Source organism: Manis javanica, chromosome 17, assembly GCF_040802235.1.
Source record: "Manis javanica isolate MJ-LG chromosome 17, MJ_LKY, whole genome shotgun sequence".
Classification (NCBI taxonomy): Eukaryota; Metazoa; Chordata; class Mammalia; order Pholidota; family Manidae; genus Manis; species Manis javanica.
In genome coordinates this window covers 19,417,310-19,439,202 of record NC_133172.1, presented here as the reverse complement: position 1 = coordinate 19,439,202, position 21,893 = coordinate 19,417,310, and the positions used below count along the sequence as shown (strand labels likewise).

The following is a 21,893-nucleotide window of genomic DNA, read 5'->3' as shown; positions in this document are numbered from 1 at the left end:
TGCTTCCCACATCCTGCCCCATCTTACTTCCCAGCACCGCCACCGTTTCAGACGCTGGGCCGGACGAGTTCAGCCTTGGGCGTCTCACGCAGATGCGGCCCCAGGACCTTGCGTGACCCCACGATTTCCAGCCCACTCAGGGGATGTGGCTGAGCGCCGGTTTCACGGGCCCCCACCTGGCTGGTGGAGAAGGCGCCTAGTGCCAGAAGCCAGGGCTGGTTGGGGAGTGGTCCTTGTGCCTGGTCACTGTGCGCAGGCAGACCAGGCCGGAAGCAGGCCTCAGGCTAAGCCCGTGGGTGGGTGAGCCTCAGCTGCCACCGCCACAAGCAGTCACCAAGAGATGGCAAGATTCTTTTTTGCAGCATCTGCGTTCAGGGTCTTGGGTGGGACGCCAAAGGGGTGCTCCTGGAAGCCCATGTGTGCCACAGGTCTGGGACAGGGTGGGGCCTTGGGGACCACATGGTGGTGGGGGAGAGACAAGAGTTGACTAAAGCTTTGTCTCCAAAAATGCAAGGTACAAAACCCTTGTCATATATGTCAAACAGTTTTTGGGAAGAAAAGCCACCAACTATCTGTCAGGGCCTGGTGGGTCCAGTAAAACAGCCTTGAATGGAAGAGTTCTCTCTCTCCCAGGCACACCCTGCTCAAAGTATTCCAGGAAGGGACCCATAGTGTCTTAGGGAGCAGGGAGCCTGGGAGGTCATTGTCCTGGTGCAGACTGACTGGGGCCTCTGGCCTCAACACTGCTGAGGAGCCTGCTTGGGGGCAGTGTCTGACCCAGGGACTCAGGCTCCTCAGTCCGTCAGAGCTTGCAGAATTCTACCCCACCTCGCCCTGTACCGCCTCTCGCCCCCGACCCATCCAAATGGGTGGGGGACAGGCACAGGTGGAAGCAAGAGCTTTGGGGAGCAAATATCCAGAGGAGCCATCTCATGAAAATCTTCCTCTTCCACTCTGAGGAAGGAAAATAAATCAATGAGATACCATATTTCACTGATCACATTATCTACCATTCAAATAAGAAAATATTGGCAAGATTGTGGTGAAACTTGCATATATTTTACTGGTATGAGTGTAAGTTGGTACGTCCTGTTGGGAAGAGCAATTTGGAGGTATTAACATCCACACAAACAAAAATGCTTTTATAATACGCAGTAATGCTCCAAGAACCCATTCTAGGGAAGTACTAAAAAATGCAGACACTAATGTAAGCACAGAAGTGTTTATCACATTATTTTATGTAATCTGTACAGTCCTAGGGTCACCAGCCCTCTGAAAAGGAACTCCCAGGCCTCAAAGTTAGTTCCTAAGTAACTTCCATACCTACCTGCCCACACAGAGCCTTCAATATATTGAAGACCAGGAGTTAGCTAAAATGCATTACTTACTCTAATGGTAATAAATAACAACAAAGACCCACAAACAGAAACAACCTAAAATGTTTTGCTTTCTCACTCCCTGGCCAACTTGGCAACTTTTCTTACTTGGGGGCTGTCCCACACCTAAGACAGGAAGATGATGGTCACAAAGAAGATGAAAAAGTTACTAGAGTCGATCAACTCTAGGCTTTAGCTTGTTGTGAAACGTGGGAAGTACTGCTGAGGTACAAGCAGAGTCTGAAACTAATACAAGGCAAAGCAAAACAGGTCGTCCTTGACAACATCTGCCCACTCTTGAGGAAATCTGAAATATAGTATTATGTCATGTTGGCCAAAACTGGAGTCCATCTCTACAGTGGTAATAATATTGAATTGGTCATGGTGTGTAGACAATACTATGACATATGCACGTTGGCTATCATTGATCCAGGTGATTCTGATACTGTTAGATGCATGCCAGAACAGACTGGTGAAACGTAAATCATGCAAAACTTTTCTTTAATAAATTGGTCAGAACTTGTTTTAATAAATGTTCTATGTTTAACAGTAGAATAAAGTATTTCCATGAAGTGGGAAATACATTAAGGAAATATATATTTGTATATATTTATTATTTGTATGTATTTATATAATTATAATTATATATTTATTTATAAAAATATTTAGTGATGTGAGGAATCATACCATTGTAATGCTAGGTGGACACAAAGTAGTATTCAGAATCATGGGATCTCATCTATATACCCTGCCTGAATGTGTCCCAGAGCCTATCGTTTGTATCCTCACCAAAGGCATTTGGAGTTTCAGTTTCCTGATGCTTTCAGTCTGAGTAGCACAATGGGGAGAAGGAAAGGGACAGAAGCTGACTCATGGGATTTGAAGCATTTGTCCACGGACTCACTGCACCACCTTCCCTGATGGCTTCTGTCTCTGGACCTTCTTCCTGGGTCCAGTGGTGTGTTTGGTTAATGTTTAAAAACCAGCACCCTGGGGGAGACTTGTATAAACAGGAGCCTTGATTTATAGCATTTACCAGTATCACCATTGTCAATTTCAAACTACTAATATACTGTCACTGAATAGAGTTGGGAAGAAGTAATCAGCTCTCACAAGTGAGTATGCGCTGGCTCCAACTACCACTAGGCTGTCTGGGTCCCACTGTTGGAGGTTGGAGAGAGAAGTTTCACAACAGAATTGCTGGGCCTCTAGTTCAAGTTAACCAATTAATCTTCCCTCTGTTTACGCATAGAGACGCACTCAGGAGGCTGGAACAGGACATATTAAATCAAGTCTCACACCAAGTCCTGAACCACCATTTTTCCTTCCTAAGCTCCAGAGGCTGATACTTCCAGACTATGCCCACACTCATGGTGACTTAGAGATTCCCCTATTGTCTCTCCTTACACTCTAGCTTCCATCCGACCCCTTTGTCTTAAGTGTCTAGATTGTCTGGACCCCAGTTATGGACATAATTTAGTGGTTTTCCCACAGTCCTAGGACACACTCAGATGTCAATCAAATGTGGCTGTATAATTTGGGTTACAAGGGAAGGGGGATGGCAAGCAGTCCAATTCATGGAGGAATTGCTGAAATCCACGTATCTTTCTCTCCCCTCAGCCTGCAGCACTTTAGCTTTATAAAATAATTTTTCCTGAGGAGAGCAAGCAGGAACCTTTCATCAGAAGCACACTAGTACCTTTCCCAGCTCAACTCCTAGAGGCCAGCCCTCCCTTACACACATAGCCCTAGACCTGAGGTGCATGTCTGTCTGATCCACTGGGAGCCTGTCCACTGCGAGGTGTGTCAGTTTGGATTTTTCCATCCCCTTTTCTGAGGCCTAGATCTTTCAACCAAATTGGATCCTCCAGCTTCCTCTGGTCCTGGTGTCCCCTTAGGTCCCTCGGGAGGCACAGAAGTTTCAAAGCATTGGCAGCTAAAGCCACGGCCAGGTTGGCTCCCCCTCCCCCGTGTAAGAATTGGGGTTAGGGTATCACGATTACAGCTTGTTTTCCTTTATCAAGAAGCAAGTGGCCATCTTGCAAGGACCTTCACTTTCTTGCCTGAAACCTAATCCTGCACTCAGGAATGGAAATTTATGCACAAACTTTGTGTGGACAAGCCCACATCTAGTCTGCAGCTCCATGCGGAGGAGCTATTTGGGGATTTCCGGATTCCTATAGATTTTGGCATCCCATTTTTGGGCATGTGTATGGCTTCCGGTGATGCTGGAACCAACTGGGAAGCTCAGCAGCTCACAGGGTGTGGGTCCTCAGGTCTCCATTCAACCACCTAATACTGCTGTAATATGAGACGTTAGGCACCTGTGTATGCCAGCCCTACTGTCTTACTGCTTTCAAAGGTTTCTACCCAAGCTGGCAAGGTTTTCCAAGAAAGGCTGCAGAATAAGCATGCAATACATGTTTACAGAATGAATGATTTGAGTGTGCACAATGCCTACCTTTTTCTTGGATTAATCTTCTGAGAACCAACATGAATTGTTGGAAGGTTTCTAAAGTTAAGGTCTTGAGGACCTTCTTTTTTTGCTCAGAGGCTTTCCCTATGTAGTAAGTCATTTGTTCCAAGATTTTAAAAAATGTAAAGCTGTACACTCACAGTATAGGTAGGTCACGGGGAAGGCAGTACAGCACGTTGATGACAAGAAATGATTCTATAGCATCTTACTATGCTGATTGACAATGACTACAGTGGGGTGGGAGGGGACTTGATAATATGGGTGAATGTTGAAACTATAATGTTGCTCATGTGAAAACTTTTGTAGATTGCGTATCAATACCTTAATTTAATAAAATGTAAAGCTGTAATGAGTCACATATAGCAAAACTTTCAAGGAATGTTATTTTACCAGGAGATATTTGCCTTCAAAATAGAACACACAGTGGCATCTGGCATCAGAGTCCTACAGTTCAACTTAGTTGATTTTTTAGTTAGTGAGAACAGCTAAAAAATTTCTCAAAGCTTTTGGCTGGGAGTTTTAAGTTAGATGCAGGGGGGAAAAAAGGTCCCCCTGTGTGCAGAATGCAAATAATGTGTTTCTGGCATGAAAGTGTATACAAAAATACTTCTCTAAATATATCCTCCTGCAAAATAGTCAAAGATTCCAGACCTCAGGAACACTAATGCAAAATGGGAGGCCTTTACCACCTCTGCAAGTCACAATGACTAGAATATCTGCCAGTTTTTCTTCCCTCATTTATTTGCATTTTCTTTTACTTATGGTTTTTATTGTTTGTATATTACAAAAGGCTAGTAGGAAGATTAAATGTGCCCATGATTCTTGGCCAGAGCAACTCCACTTCAGACATGTGTGCCACCAATGAGCAATTTTCAGGAATAGGAACATCTATTACAAACCAAATACTTTCTGGCAGCTTCTGAAGTGGACCATAATCTACTGGGAACAACTTTGTGCTCTCCTTAGTTCTCTGGAGGCTCCAATGAGAGAGTTCTCATATCACAGCCTAGCAGCAAGATGAGCAAAGCTACAACCAATGTTAGACCCAGGAATCACTGTAACTTTCTCATGCCAACTTGTATTTTTAATAATCCTTATTTCCTTTCTGAATTCAATCATAGGATATACTCAATACAAAACTTGAAAGTCACATAGGCACAAAAGAAAAATACAGACCATCTATGTATGGTCTGTATATCAGGTATTTCTCTCCCCACTTCTATAAAAGTTTTCAGAGAAAAGTTGGGTAATACCAACCAACATACACAGGCTCTACCTAGATTCAATAAATATTAAAGTTTGCTTTTTCCTGTGCTTTTACTGATCCATTTAAAATTTGTAGGTATTATGTTTCATCCTTAATATTCCAATGACAAGTGGCCTGCATAACACAAGAATGTTATCATACCTAAGAAAATAATTACATTTTCAAATTTCCAGTTGTCACAAGAATGATTTATCTTGCACTTGAGCTCCAGAACATCCCAGATCCCTACTTGTTTGCCCGCTAATGTTTAGCTTCTCATTCCTGTCAGCTCGAAGTTAATACTAGATGCTGGATTAGATACAGGTTAATTTTTTTTTTGCCTAGGTGCTGCTGTATTCTTAGTATCATATCATTAGGAAGCATTTATCGGGTTGTGCCATTATCAAAGCAGGTTTATTTTAAGGTGATGACAGATCAGTCCATTGTCAAGGCTGATTATTTTCCTTCTGCTCAAGCTATCTGTACCCAAACATTTGAGCCCTGCTTTTGGATTCTGTTCCTCAGCAGCCTTTTACTAAAGGTTTTGGCACCCACTGATGATCTTTGCCTCATCAGTTATTCCATTAAGGTCTCAGGCTCCTAACACTGAATCCCCTCCTGATACGTGAAGACTACGTTAAGACTGATCTTTGGGACAAAGGGCTCTCAGTAAACTTGAGTTGCCAGACAGCTTCAGTGAGGCTGGGAAGTGGTTTGTCTGCTTTATCTCAGGCTAGAGCTGCTGGGGAAAATACCCTTGAGGAGATGGCTCTTGGCTCCCTAAGACAAATCACATGGAAAACCATGAATATAAGGCCAGGTCTAAAGTGTCTCCCCACTCCAGGGAAGTGGAGTCAGCTTGGATCTGTTTAGTCTAATTAATTTACATACTATTGTAGTCAAACCTGCCTTGCTCATCATTTGATTTTATAGAAACAGGCAGAAAATGGACAACAAACACAGGAAAAACATAGTAGTAGAGTTGTTGCAAAAATGGAAACAACAGGTCTGCCAAAATAAACACACCTCTACAGATCAGACTGGCTTTTACTGCCAGGTACATTCAAATGGGAAAAGAAAAGAACAAAAGAACATATACAAAATGCCAGCCACACACTGCTGACAATTGTGTCTAAAAAAGGGCAGGGTGAGGCTTTAAGGCCTGGACAGAATTTCAATATTGAAATTTCTAGAGAGCTTTTCAGAATTGAAAATGATCATGAGTGACCAATCAGCTAACCAAAACTTATTTCTGAGAGGTGGTATTCCAAGATATTTCACTTTTATGTTGTATAGTTCTATAATTTTGGAATTTTTTTCCTGGAGGAAAATGAAACACCTCCTAAAAATCTAAAAGCAAAGAGAACCCCACAGGCTCAAAAAGTCGTGCTGTGGGTGAAGATCTAGTTTGCCTGTAGCTGCTGTATCTGAAGGCTGGAATTCAATCCTGGGGACATCAAACTGCATGCTCCTGAGGGCGGGCCGAGTCTTCTTCGACATAATTTTTCTGAAAGCTGATTATATGCTGCATTTGCAGATAAAATGAGGACTAAGAGCTAATAAGCTGGATGGGAGAGTAAGAACTATATAAAGTAGAATATAGTGAATTATCAATTTGAAATTTAGTCACTGAGGACAAAAATACCAAAAGCAGAAGTATAGAGTAGGACAAGAGCTTCATGGGTTTCTGTTATCTGAAAACTCCAGGCACATCCGAGTGCAGTGAGGCGCCCTAAGGGCCAAGGCCCTGAGATCCAGGACAGACCTGGGAGTGCTGATCCATCAAGCTGGTCGGGTGCCATCTGTAGGCTGGAGTCGGGCTCTCAACAGTACATTCAAAAGGGACTCTGGACTCTGGATGAACCGGGGACAACCCAGAGAAGGCTGGAGGACAGAAGACTTCCTCTCTGGAATTTCAAATCCAAGACTCCAAGTTACTGGGGCTAGGCAAAAATCACTTAAACTGTCTCGACAAAAGGCCAATTGTTTACAACCCAAATTTAAAAAGCAACATTGTCATTAAAAACTTCATTTTAGAAAGTATTCATCTATGGCAAACAGATTTTTTAACCATCATGTCCTTTAGGAGTTAATTTTTAAAAAGGAAAGAGTTTAGCATGCCTGAAGTAAATACAATGTATAAACCCAATAAGGCAGCAGAAACGTGAACTGGGCAGGCATGTGTAACAAGTATGCAGATACCATTTATTTGGTCCATAAGTACAGTAGAGTTGTATTTTTTTGGGTTTTACAAAACATCAAATATAAATAACCAGAAACTGTAACAATACACAAAAATTGGCTTCTTACAGACATACCAGGCAGTACAAGCTGAAAACTTGAGTAAATTAACATTGTTTTACATTAATATACATAGTGCCAGTTAACATTTAAAAACAAGTTTCAATGCATAGCACTTGATACTTCTTTGAATCTGTTTCAGTCAGTTAAGAGTATGAAAATGGTTAGATCTAGGCTAAAAATAATTCTTCTTCTAACCAAAAATAAAGGCATAATATTTATAACTAGGTATCAACTTTACTAAACCACAATATTTTAAAACTGTCAAATGATCCCTAAGGGTATTTACATTGAAAAGGCAACATGCATTGGGTTGTTTCATCTCATGATGGTTATGCACACACTTTGTTCAAAGGGTTTTAAAACTCTATTTCTATATTCAATACAGCATACCGCAATGTTTCTAACAGTTCTAGCAAAATGAATGCTTTCAAAGGGAGCAGAATCATCTTCAAGTCACTGGTGTCAATTTTTTCCCTTTGGAACAAAGGATGTAACAAGTAACCTGGTTCTTCCCAGAGGGCCTGATGCAGTAGGAGGGTTTTCTTCAGAGGCATTTCCGCTCAATCTAATGCTATAACATCATCAAGCTCTTCTGTCTGTTCTGTGCGTGACCTCTTTGCACTGATGTTCTCTTTCTCATCTAATTTCCTCTTGCGACTTCTCTCTTCTTCACTGATGTCAGCATTATTTGAAGGGCCTTCTTCATCTGAATCAACTATGAGCACATCATCTTGCTCTTGTGCTTATTTCAGGAAAAAGGAAAACTTGGTTAAAAGTGTGGGAATTACTAGGAGCTCACTAATATTTTATATAAATGAAAAGCTATTCTTCTGATTTACACTAAATGTAAGAGTGGCTACCCTTAGGGAACCTTCACTTGACACATTATGTATTTCTGCACTGCTTTTTTTCTGTAACAAGCACCTATTTCTTTTTTAATCAAAACAGAAAACTGGTAACAAGCATTATATCACCCAAAGGGAATTACTACCATTACTTGTCTCTTTAACAGAAAAGGGGAGGGTGTATTTCCTAATACTGATAAGAGGGTGGCATGATAAACAACATATATAGCACTTACAATGTGCCAGGAACTGTTCTGAGCACTTTGCATATAACAACTCATTTAATCATCACAGATACAACCCTATAAAGAAGATAACATTATTATCCATTTTCCAGAAAAGGAAACTGAGGTACAGAGACTGACTTGCCCAAGGTCACACAGCAGCAGAGGATGAGGTCAGGATTCAAACCTATGCAATGGGGCTCTACAGTGGGTAGGCTTTAAAGCTTATGCTACATTTGGTTTTGTGCCCACTCACCCCCAGCCCCCCACCCCCACCAATTCAAAGGCAGAGTACCTATCTTACTCATGGCTACAGTCTCTGAAACCTGTAGTAGGGGATCAATAGATACACATTTGAAATTGTGATTCTTGAAAAACTACCATAGTCCTTTCCTCAAAGGAGAATGATGGGTCTTTCTATTTTCAGAGGGGAAAAACGGTGATGAGCCCACAGGTGGGCCAGACTCTGTAGATAGTCTCAAAGTCCATAGTTTCAACTCTCAGAGAATATCAGAACCAAGAACAACCATATTCCAAAGAACACCAAAGACACAGAGTCAAAAAAAAAAAAAAGCGAACAGAGAAGTAAAACATCAGTAACTTTTAGTTTCCTAAAGAATGGGGTGGAGTGGGAGTGTAAACATCCAAATCTGAGCACAGTAAAGAGCCAGCACATAAAACCCAGGGAAACCACCTCTGATGCAATTTACCAAAATGATATTGGTTCTGAGAAAACTGAAATGCTAAAATCTTGTACTTACCAAGCATTTGTTCATTCAAAATATTTAGATGGACTGATTTGTTGCCCCTAACTAAAACAGGTAAACAAAATCCAAAGTGACTACTACTAAGAATGAACTGTCTTTAAGTACTGGTAAACTGACATTTCCAGTTGTAAAAATCCATTAACAAAAAAAAGTTTCTATTGTCTATAAGAATTCTTCAATGGTCCATACATTTAAAACTACTAATGCACACCCCTCAAATAGTCCTATGGATTTCTATTTTGTGGTCAATGTTCATAAGATAATCCCAGCTTGATTCCATGTAGTCTTGCTTGGTGGGTACTACCTGCTGACGAGCCCTGACTCACCAGTGGATGTGGATGGCTGAGCTCCGTCGTCACTGCCATTGGTTATGCTTTTGGCAGCATCTTCAGCTTGTTTGGGCCCCACTTTTTCTGGGGCATCACCGACAACTTCAAATTCAACATCCTTTCCTAGGTCTTCACTGTAAGAGAACCACACACTATAAAACTGGACCACTCTTAACATTTACAAAGGCAAAGGCACACTAGAGAGACTACTCCTTAAAGCTTGAAGTGCATACAGTTGCCTCTTGAACAATGTGGGGGTCAGAGTTGCCAACCCACCATGCAGTCAAAAATACACGTGTAACTTTTGACTCCCCAAAATTTAACTATTAATAGCCTACTGTTGACCAGAAGTCATACCAAAAAACATAAACATATTTTGTATATGCATTACACACTGCATTTTCACAAGAATGCTAGAAAACAAAATGTTTTTGCAAATTACTGCAAGTCTCCAAAAAATTTGCAATATATTTATTGAAAAAAATCTGTGTAGACTCCAAGGGACTAGCAGCTACCAAAGGGGAGGGAAAAGGGGACTGAAGGGTATTATGATTGGAACACATGGTGTAGGGGGGATCATGGAGAAGACTGTAGCACAAAGGCAGCAAATAGTGACTCTGTGGCACACTATACTATACTGTTGAGCAGTGACTGCAATGGGCTATGTGTGGGGACACAATAACATGGGTGAATGGAGTAACCACATTGCTCTTTCATGTGAAACCTTCATAAGAGTGTATATCAGTAATACCTTAATAAAAAAAAGCTATGAGCAAACATCAAAAAATGAAATTGAACTCTTTACTGCACTATCAAATTAAAAAAAAAAAAAGAAAAAATGTGCAAGTGGATCCACTTGTATATGAATGTTCAAACCCACGTTCTTCAAGGATCAACTGTGTTTATTATGTACACATCAAATATTTGTACTTTGATTTTCAAAGAACTAAAATCAAAAAGGCTATATAACAGATCTTTGTGATAACTGAAAACTCTCATTCAAATGGTTAATATCACTGAAACTTCTCGACAGGGAAAGGGTTTTAAAAATTAAGTAACTTACTGCTAAAGCAGAAGAGTTTGAAACTCTGTGGCCAAACAAATGTAGCTCCTAGGCATTTCTTTAGCTACTATGTGAAAAGATTCTGAGTTGACCACAGTAACTTGGTGGTTTAGAAGTAGGGCTACAGGCAGCACCCTGCTCTTGTAATGAGTTCCCCAAAACATGTATGAAAGTTTAATGCATGAAAGTCAAACAGAAGACTTACATGTAATAAGGGGTTCTGTTCCCAGAGAGCTAAAAAATATGATAAAAAAAAACCCTAATTATGCCTCCTCTTTTAGATACCATCTGATATATTTCCATTTTATTGTATATGTCCTTTCATTGTCTCTCTCACAGCTGAACACAAGCATACCACTTACATCCAACTGGCGTCTAATTGAGGCTAGAGATCACACACTAAACGGTATTTTTGATTCAACTAACTTTGTGATACCTATTTCTAATCACCCACATCCAGCTTTTCCTGTCATTTTTTAACTAACTAACTAACTAACTATATATATATATATATATATATATATATATATATATATATAATATATAAAGGGGCAACCCTTTGTTAGATGGTACCCCAAATTCCTAAGTCGGGGTACAGTTCAGGGATATTAACAAGCATGCACAAAAAATGTGCCTTGTCCAACAGGGAAACATACCAAAGCCGAGGACCATCTGCATTTTAACTGTTATGTATGAAAATATTCTGTAATGCAAGCACTTTGAATACTTTTAATAAAGGGGGCAGAATGTACAAACAAATAAAAAGAAAAACTTGATTCAGGCATTTATATAATTCTTAATGTTCTCTTTATTGTTGCAAATCACAAATGAAATATTTGTCTTAGAAGGGAAACACTTCTTTAACGAATCTTCAAAAATAACTGAAATTTTTATTCTAGTTCAATTATCAAAATGAACTCACCTCTGATTTTAACTATGCAAATGCCTGGATTTCCACCTTTTCTAGGTCTTTCTGACCAGCCACCTTGAAGATAGTTACCCATAAACATTTCTTGCCCATCTCTTTGATATTTCTATATTCCCAAATTCTTCTGTAGATCAAACCTCAGGGAACTTGGTGGCCAACTCAACAAATATATATGGTGCAGTTTTAAATGAACAGTAGGGTTTAAGAGTAAGAAAACATTTTTTTCTCCACTTTATCTTAAATCTGTGTATTTAAATAGTTCTTGTACTTAAAATATTAATAGTTCTTACCTATGAAGGATGTTGATCAATAAAGTGTAGTCCTGAAGGAAGTCATCTGCTTGAAGCCGGCTACCATTTCTAATTCCAAATTCTGACAACTTCTTGTGATTATTAGCTAGAAAATTTGTAAGAAATTTGGACTTTAGTTTTTATTACCCCCATGGGGCAGTCACATTAGTTTGAAAAAAGGTTAATACCCTAGTATACTGAACTGTGCCCCTCACCCCAAATTCGTATGTTGAGTCCCTAACCCCAGTACCTATGAATGTGACTGTATTTGGAGACAGTGCTTTTAAAAAAGGCTTTGAGTTAAAAAGAGACTGTTCGGGTGGGCCCTAATCCATCTAACTGGTATCCTTGTAAGGAGCCAAGTAGAGAGACCTCAGGAGAAAGACCCTGTTGACCCTTGGATCTTAAGACCTCCAGCTCTCTGAACTATGAGAAAATAAATTTCGGTTACCTAAGCTGCCCTGTTTGTGTATGGCAGCCCTAGCAAACTAATCCACTAAAATTTTAGGCACTTAGGAATTCAGCCCTGAATATTCAGCTATTAAACTACTTCAGGGGAACCAAACTCTGAGAAGTTCTGAGAACATCCTCCCATTCAAACTAAATTCATGTGGAATCCTAGAAAAGTCAAAGACAACTTTGAGAGTTGTCAAATAGATTCTACTTGCAAAGGTTATTCACAAATTTAACAACCTATTTTTTGGCAAATTTTATAATCCAGGAAAATGAGGAAACTTTGTTTACTTGAATGGATTTTTTATTTTTCAACATAAAATTTCAATATTTCTCAAGGAAGACATCTGTGGTCTCTCAAAAAATAATCACCCCAGCCTAGCTCTACCTTCCACTTGTCATTTCTGCTTCATCTGAATATTCCCATGTGCAACATCCAATGCTCAGTACCCACCAGCACTCAACAAACGTTTGCCACCTGGGTTATAAATATTCCCATGAAGAACAATCCTCTAAGCAAACTTTTGATTCACCACCTCCCCCTACCTATTCTAGGGCCTTTCTGCCTTAACTATCTTCTTTCTCTCCTGCTGTTCAAATGCTCCTCTCTCCTGACCTGTGAAAGTACTGAAATCTCATCTATAAAACACTTCCTCATTCTGCCCCCAATTTACACTCCCACCTTGTAACATTCAGTTCATTTATTGAGTAATTGTTCAGTGAGGAGCACAGACTGTATAGAACCTGTTGACCTATGTCAATAGTGCCTGGCATATACTAAGTCAACTATATTTTAAATTCTAGTTATGTTTAAATTAATATGATTTTCTACATAATCTAGCAACCTTTTTCTTTCTTGGTTTTATTATTTCTTTCAGTGCTTAGAGGGAAAAATGCCTAAAAAGACCTCTCTACCTTGACCTTAAAATCAAGAAACTACTGATGGTTACCAGTTATTTTACAGATTCTTTCCTTAATTTTAGGTTTTTAATCTATCTGGAGTATCTTCATAGAACGATGGTTTGAACCTAAACTTCAATACCCAAGCCTTTCCACACATTCCCCTCACTACAAACTCCTCAGACCCAACGTCGAAAAGGAAACAGTCACTGCACTCTATCTTGGTCAATTGGCATCATCTCTAAAGCCAGAGTTCTGGCAACAGTCCTGTGCAGGCTTCACAGTGCTACTCAACCTCACCTAAGTCCTAAATTCTAACCTTAAACATCCTAAATGTGTCATTTTCTTCTGCCTTAGTAAAAATCCCTCATAATCCTTATTTTTTTCCTTCCTCACTGGCTTCCTGCTACCACTCTCACACCCCTAACTTGCCCTGGTTATATCAGAAGGTAACTACATTACTCCTTTTTAAAGCCCTGGTGGGAGGAGAAAACACACACATCACACATATGCCACAGAAAGTCCTCCGCCGCACCACCACCACCAATCCCATAGCACCCCTCCCCTCCTTCCACTGAAACAAAACTAACTGGTCATTCCTAAAGCCTTTTATGTTGCTTTACAAGGTCATGCCTTTGTAGATGCTGTTGGGTTTGCCCAAGCAGACTCTCCTGACCAGAGGGTCCTTATACTTCAAGAACTAGCCCAGGACTCCTCTTTCTCCTGTGACCTCTCCTTAATCCTCCCTTCACAAAGCCTCAATTCTTGTCTTGTATACTCTTTCTCTCATACTCTCTTTTCAGACTGTACTAAATCCACGTATTCATCATCTCTCCTCTCCTTCCAGGCTGTAAAGCGCCGTCTTATTCATCCCTGAATTATGAGTAACTGTGGCCATGCCTATGACACAGAATGACTCTAAACTCTGAATAAATGCTGTCTCCCCCTCGGTAGCACATGGGTTTTGTGGAGAAGGTTCATACTTTAGTCACTGAAATTCTTGACCAGTTTCCATTTTTAAGATCCCAGCATTTGAAAGAGCTGGCTAAAAACAAAGGAAGAGCATACAATCAAGGACAAACTGCGTGTGTGCATGCGTGTGTTGAGACAGCTGGCTAGGATGGGGCTTTAAAATTCAACGAGACTCTTAAAATAGACTATTACCCAGCCAAAACGTGGCCTTCAATTACTCATGACCTAATACCCCAAACAATTTCTTGACAAGGAACTACAGCCAAGAATCCTAACACTAAGTTTTAATTGAAAGAAGACTTAACATCTGAATCATCAAGACCTGGCAAAGTGTATTAAATAAATGACCAGTGAACAAACAGGTTAATAAACAAGTCAATACAGGGGGAAAATAATGCCCCTAATTTTTAAAGTAATGGTACACTGGCAGATTTGGTACACACAGAAAATTCACTAAAATAGTAACCAAGGAGATGAGCTGCGGAAGTGACAGAAGAGGTGTGGGAACTTCTAAGTCCAATCAGACTGACAAGTGGTCTGTAGAATCAAATGCACTGTATAATAATGCATTAACAAATAATAAATGTATAATAAATGAACATATAAATGAATGTATAATAAATGCATTATTTATTGTATAACAAAAGCATTAACAAAAGGGATGCCCTGCTTGAGCTTGTGAAAAGGAAAGCCAAAAAAGCCACAGGTAGGCACTGACTTTCAACAATACTTTCTGCTCCACTGTAGGAGCAGGCTACCAAGGTTTCTCCACTCTTGGACAGAACACCTAACAGTCTTAGATTATTCTTCCTGTTCTGAGCTAACAGCCAGAGCAACCTTCTCATCACTAACTAGCTCCCAGCATCCATGATACAACCAAGGTGGTTCCTTGGAGGTGGACAGGAGCATTTTGGTCACTGTTGATGGGAACAGTGCACTGGGCTACTGAGAAATAGTTCCTGAGACATACTGATAATAATAAGTCCCCCAACATGGAACTATGGTGATGCCACCAAGGTAATGCCACCTTGGGAGAATCTCCATGACCAAATACTATCCTTTGCAGCTAGAGTTCTGAGTAACAAACACATACAGTGAATGTATAAACTACTGTGCACTCCTTCATTTAGACTGTCTTGACCCAAATTAGGGGAGTAAATAAATGCAATGTATAATACCTTCTGTCTCCCCCTCTTCTGAAGATATTAGGATTGTTCCTTTCCCATCTTCAATTTGGACATCAGGAGCTACCATAGCAAATTTTTCTTTCACAATCTATAAGGAAAAAGATTGAAAACATCAACACATGTAACTAAAAAACCTAAACTTTTACCCCATAAAGGCCCTTCTTTCTTCCCTTCCATTCAATAAGGACCAATTTGTTCTTTAAGATTCCTTAGGGCAAGCAGCAGAACAGTGGGAATGCACCAAATCATTTCACATCCACATTCCATCTCCATGTTTGACCACTGATAAAGATCAGATCAAACTTACTCCAGATGAGGGACTGAGAACTCCTTACTGTTTATTCCTTCCCTCAAGATTAGGTACTGAGCTAGACACTCACCCTATTTTATGTTAGTCTCTGTGCTAACCCTGTACTGAAGATGCTTTATAGATTTTTCATTATCCTGATTTTCAGATAATTTCTGCTTCCTGTTACCACCTCTTTTTAAATTTCCAGATGGATTAGGAGTGGTAATATCCTGTCAAATCCCACATGCTCCTAAAAAAAAATAAGAGGAAACTCTCTAAAGTTTCAATTACCCTGCAAATGGAGAAGCTCAGGAGTATGTAGATGCCAACTATTATTATTTCCCAATAAAGGCAGCAGGGTGACCACCCTCTGTTGGCTAGTGTACCACGTCCTGTTGTTTCCCCATCCAAAACATCCTATCTGTATAGTCAGTTCTGGAAGAAAAGTCATTCCCTTTTAAGCACCCTTGGGGCCAAGAAGATCTGTTCCCCTTGTGTAGGGAGGTATATAAATACGTAACATGAATTATCTGAATGGAGCCCCAAAGTGGAAAGTGGAACCCAATAGGCCATTTTTGAAATCTTCCCTAATGAAGACACTTCCTTAAATCCAGATAATTTAGGAGGAACTTAAGAGCCAGGCCACATCCTATACATACACATTTCCCTTAGTCCAGAGGTCTATAAGTGAGTTCACACACACAAATGCTGCATCTCCTCAGGAACTAATTCAACACACCAGAATCAGAACCATCATCAGACCATTTACGGTTTACCTCCTGTCTGCTGTAAAACACAGACTTCACACACTTCCTGGAGGAAAAAAAGAGCAAACACTTTCCTGCTCGCCAAGACACTGTCACCTCTGTACCTATAATGCATATGCCAGCCAAGTACACATATTTCTTTCTGGGATGTAAGGCACATATTCTGGAATCACAGACAGAAAAGCCAGCAGGAAGCCAGATGGCAAAGCAACCCAGAGGATCAGAGCAATACACATCAGTGGCCCAAGTCTCTCAGAGTAATCATCTGGCTTTTATTTGCTACTGCAGTTAACACTGCAAAGGGCAAAAGGGAACTCAATAGGTAAAGGAAAACAAACTTATGGAAAAGAACCAGCCCCTGCACTTACCTTATCTTGTAAAGTGAGAACAGTCACTTTATGGACGTTTAGCCGCACAGTCACCTCTGGCTTGCTGGCACATACATAACAATTAGGGTTGGGAGGATCCAGTGCACAAGGCACAAGCAACTTCTTTCTTGGGTTTGGTTGTTTATTCAAAAAAATCTTTTGAGAAGGAAAAAACACAAGCAGAAATCAGAAATTCGAGTTACAGTTCTATACACTATATAATCTGAAGGTTACTGCCTTACTTATTGTACAGCCAATAAATTAATGACTTAAATATTCCCTTCTGGGTGGCAAAAAGAGTTAAGGAAAATCATGGCCATCTTAAAAAGCCCAACGCTCCAACCTTTTCAAATCAGTTACCATGTGAAAGGCTGCACTTTATGAAAAGAAAGTTCCATGTCTAGAATATTCTAGACTGTTCTGCCAACTAATCTACCAAGAGTAAGGGCCTAACCATACTCATCACTGGTATTATTGAATGAACTCTTGTGTACTTTCCTAGTGATTATTCTTACCCATTTTAAGCCAACTTCTCAACAAGACCAACACACTCCTTTCTCCAATGACAGTGTTTTCACAATGTATGGAACCAGTATGCTGCCTTTCTTTTCAAGTTTTCTATGATGACTATGATACTAAAAATGTAAAAAAGAGAAAAAGAAAGTTCTCCTGGCACTGTGAGCATCTATTTACCATTTCCATAATACCCAAGTAAAAAAATACGAACCAAGGATAATTTTTAAAATTGCACTGAAATTTTTAAAAGGCCCCAATCTCACAGTACTACAAAGTTCGGAGACCACTAGCAAGATTCAATACAAACAAATGTCCAAACACTGAATAGTGATAACTACAAACTCTCATCTCATGACTACCATGCAGTGTGGTACTTACTAAAGTGAATTAATTCTAAAAAGAAATCCTGTGGATTATCCCAAGCTTAAAGAAGTAAATACCCCAAGAGGCAGTCAGTGCTAGGAAGTGACCTCCTGTAGTAATAGTATTACTAGTAGTGCTCGTTATATTGGCAGGGCTGGAAGTAGGGTATATGGGACAACAACTCTGTTTGCTCTTGGGCTTCACTGAGTTGGTCACTCTGCTGAGGGTCAGGACAGTAACGAAAAACAACTACTGACACTACTAATACCTGGGCTAACACAATCCATCTTGAAATTCATTTGTAAATGTGAATAAATGAAATCCAGATATAAGTATCATTAACCTGAGAGAGGAACAGAGCTGAGCAGGCAAAGGAACAAGGATGTTACAGGAAGTGTAGATATTTTAATAAATTCAACAGTTAACATTGCTTATGAGTACAAAAGGACACTACAGCAACAGGACAAATTCAAGCTGCTATGAAAAGATAGAAATAAAAAAAATGATCGCAACCACCCCCCCCCCCCCCACCCGCAAAACAAATAGAAAACTGAAACACAATGGCAGACTGGCAATATGATCCTATATTCTTTAACCCTGAAATTTCATGAAAACAAGAAAAGATTTTTTAAGAGTACACCAAAATGGCACTGGAAAAGAGACGAGGTATTTTTTAGAAATTCCCAAAAGTCAATTCCTTTTATTTCAACATCATAAAAAAAAGGAGAACCTAAACAATAGCAAAAATCTTGGCTACAGTGTTTTTAAGGAAGTTTTTTGAATTGTTAAACTGATAAGAAAGCAAAGCATCTTCAGACACAGAAATTTAATACAAATGAAAGCAGGAATCCAAAGAGAATACCTAAGAGGCTTGATTCTTAAGAGATAAACCTAGCCCATCCCTCACTAATGTAGGAACTCTAGAAGACCCTTACATCAAGCTAGGACCTAGAAGGGGGAAGAATAAAGAAGAGAAGGAAAATATCTTTCCCACAGAAATAGCAAGAAAAACTGTCTTTACCTTGGAGGAAGGGGGATAGCATCCTAACTCATTAAAATAAGATAGGACACAGCAGATTTGCTGTCTGAATATTATGTGTGTTGAAAAACTAAAGCTGAGAATTTAATAGTGGTCCTTCATTGGTAGCACCTAGATATAAACAAACACAAATCCTCTTTGAAGAAATATACCTTCAATGGGTCTTTGAAGAATTATCACCGCTAGTTTTAAAAACTCTTTCAATTAGACAAACCATATGCCACACAAGCAAACAAAACACTATAAAATCTAGCAGAAATGACAGTAGACTCATCCATAAAGATTTCAGGTTTAACAAAAAAGACTGAAAAAATGAACAACAGCAGACTCTGAACCAACCAAAATAAAATTTTAAAGCCAAAGAGAACTCTTAGAATTGAAAGAACATTTGTCATAACTTAGTGTAAGGACACATACAATGATTTCCTCTAAGAATTCAGGAAAACTGTAAGTGTCAGAAGCAAACTAGCTTCTTGCTTCCATTTTAGACAAAAGTAAGAGAAACAAAGATGTTTTTCTTCTTGTTTTAATTTCCAGGAAGCTTACTTAAACATGTACTCACAAGGTTCAGGAACAATTATTTTTCCATTGCTTTCAACCAATGATATTAATTTTTAAATTTGTCTGTTATATGTGCATTTTATAAATTACTTTTAAAAAGACACTGAATAAAAGATGCAAATAGAAATACTCACTGTTCTACACTGGTCTACTTTCCCTGATAAAATCTTCAATCCTTCCAATACTATCAATCCAGCAATCACTGCATTGGTAGTAGCGATAGCAGGAATAATGTTCCCTGCCATTGCTGAAAAAGGAGAGGAGTATGTTCAGCTGTTACAAAGAAAAGAATAACTAGAATTTTAGATGATAAAACTGAAGTACAAAACAACTTACATTTTATATCAAATCTGCTCTTCATACTCATACTGAAAATGTGCATCCTGAGGTTTGCAGCAGAGGTGACAAAATCCATTGCAGATGGGTCATCCTGCCAATAATTAAAACAATTTAACAGGTCTCTCCCTAAATTCACTGATTTGACTAGTATTACTTTCAGAACAAGTACTTCCGCATGTTTATAACATTGCAGACAGTCAACCAGAACAAGAGAGGGACTCAAGGGAGAGGCTAGTCAGGTAAAGCCTCATAGTAGCATGGAGTCTGGATGAGTAGAGGGCAGGTCTCACCACCACCAACTCTGATCCAGGAATACAGTCTGACAACAATACCCAGAGCCACCAGGATTCCAGAACTCACTCCTGCTTAAACAAATGCACTGGAGACTAAGTGAGAACAGAACACCAATTCCATTTACTGTGGATGACAAGCCTTTCCAGGGTCCACCAGTCAGTAATGAGAAGGCTGTTTGAATTTGACAAGCCCAGACAAAGAGATAGAGGCTTTTCTGAAAAAGCTGTTTCATTAAAGCCTCAGAAACACCTGGACTACTCCTTCTGGCTTTTCCAAAGTATTAAAGTAAAAAGCATTGAAAGGATGTGAGTTATTTATATACTTATTGACTGGTTGAGTAACCTCAGGCAAATCAACCTCCCTAACCTAAAATTCCTTGATCTGTTAAATAGGAGAAATTATATAAACATCTTGTAAGGATGTGATGAGAAGTAAGTATGAATATTTAACAGTACCCAGGCACAGTGTCCACTGGGTACTTCCCTGGCTTACCAAACCAATTAGGGGTAGATTTTACTCACAAAGGGTTAACCATTCCCAGGGTTTTATTATCTAGCACCTGTGTATGGATGAAAACCTACCAAATCACTGTTACTACTCCTTATACCACATAAACCCAAAAAACTAATGTTTACAAGAATCCCTGAAATCTAAATTAGCTTTATTTTAGATGTCTGATTCAACTAGTTCCAAAATCTGCACACAAAGTTATATTAGTTTGCTAAACAACTGACCAAACTTTATCACTTACTTTCAAATTCATGGCAAATCTTTACTATCACAGGAATACACAAACTTTATCAGATAAATCATTTTAGCTGTAGAAAATACTGACAATTGAAAATACATAAAACTAACTCAGCACATCTCAAAATATGACACCTAACTGCAGACTACCACTAAACATTGTAACTTCTAAGAATATAGTTTTGTACTGAGGTCTCTCAGACCCCTAAAATAGTTTAACTATTTCAATTGGAAAGCAATTTTATTACTTTCAAGGTCAAAGTAGTTTCATGAACTACTATCTCCAGAAGGCTTTTATGACTTCTGGTAACAAATCTGTATTACACAAGTTTTCTTAAGTCAGTGAAATATTCTAATGCAATGAATTCACATTTTTTCCAGTCAACGTAATTACAAATCATGAACACACTGGCAGAATCTAAAATGAGTTTTAAAAACTCACTTTGATTTTGATATTTGATTCTGAATCAATATATAGGAAATTCGTAACTCAATGTAGTAATTAGAAATTAAAACATCTGAACAAAATCAACACTATGCCCTCAAAATCTGGTAGAATAAACGTTATCAGAAATCTTATAGTTTCTGGCTAATATTCAAGAACTAAAATACAGGTGATATAAAAATAACTGCAGCACATTTTCAAAACAAACCTTGTCCCATATGAGCTCAGCTCCATCCCCTTTTTCTGCTAAATTAACTCTCAAAGTTTCAATGCTCTTTGAAAAAAGACGTGCATAGCTCTTTACATCTAGAACCTGCTGGTCTTTCAGACCTAAATGGGGTTCATTTTGTTGATCTGATGCATTGGTTTCTTCTCCTAAGGGAAAAAATGTTAGAAATTTCACTATTAAAAACAATTCCTCTACTCGGTTTTATAGAACAACTCAGTGCTTGACCAGTAAGAAAATCAAGTAACATGAAACAAATTACGTTAAAATAATTAACATGATACAAATATTTGTACAAGAGAATTGCTAATGATGAGATGGGAAAGGTATAAGACTGTTTCAGAATTTCATAGGGTAGATAAGATGATCAGCATTATGTTCAGCAAGCAGTTAGCACTCAATCAGTGGAAGCTATTAGACCCAGACTTGAGCTATTAGTCCATAAAGTATCCAGTAATATAGAAAACTCCAAAATGAAATCCCAAATCTCCTAGAACCCTTTAGGTTTCTAATATGCTGACCATTTTGTGCATAAACTACCTGCAATACAATGCAGACAAAACAGTGTGTTGAGGGGGA

General features: G+C 39.1%; 1 protein-coding gene and 1 pseudogene across 3 annotated transcripts in view; one reads left to right on the top strand and one right to left on the bottom strand.

Annotated features, from left to right (window-relative positions):
- Positions 1-306: 306 nt before the first annotated feature.
- On the top strand, positions 307-1,885 carry LOC108404675 (large ribosomal subunit protein eL30-like; annotated as a pseudogene).
- Positions 1,886-7,282: 5,397 nt separating this feature from the next.
- Positions 7,283-21,893, bottom strand: part of UBA2 (ubiquitin like modifier activating enzyme 2) — a 40,082-nt gene continuing 25,471 nt past the window's right edge. For all 3 annotated transcript variants that reach the window (XM_017672389.3, XM_037021529.2, XM_017672390.3), the window contains 8 exons: positions 21,297-21,463; positions 19,600-19,693; positions 19,398-19,510; positions 16,785-16,940; positions 15,352-15,448; positions 11,849-11,954; positions 9,565-9,701; positions 7,283-8,144 (listed from right to left, as the gene is read on the bottom strand). In XM_017672389.3, coding sequence (XP_017527878.2) covers positions 7,963-8,144; positions 9,565-9,701; positions 11,849-11,954; positions 15,352-15,448; positions 16,785-16,940; positions 19,398-19,510; positions 19,600-19,693; positions 21,297-21,463 — 1,052 coding nt within the window. In that variant the 3' untranslated portion in view covers positions 7,283-7,962. The remainder of the gene's footprint in view (positions 8,145-9,564; positions 9,702-11,848; positions 11,955-15,351; positions 15,449-16,784; positions 16,941-19,397; positions 19,511-19,599; positions 19,694-21,296; positions 21,464-21,893) is intronic.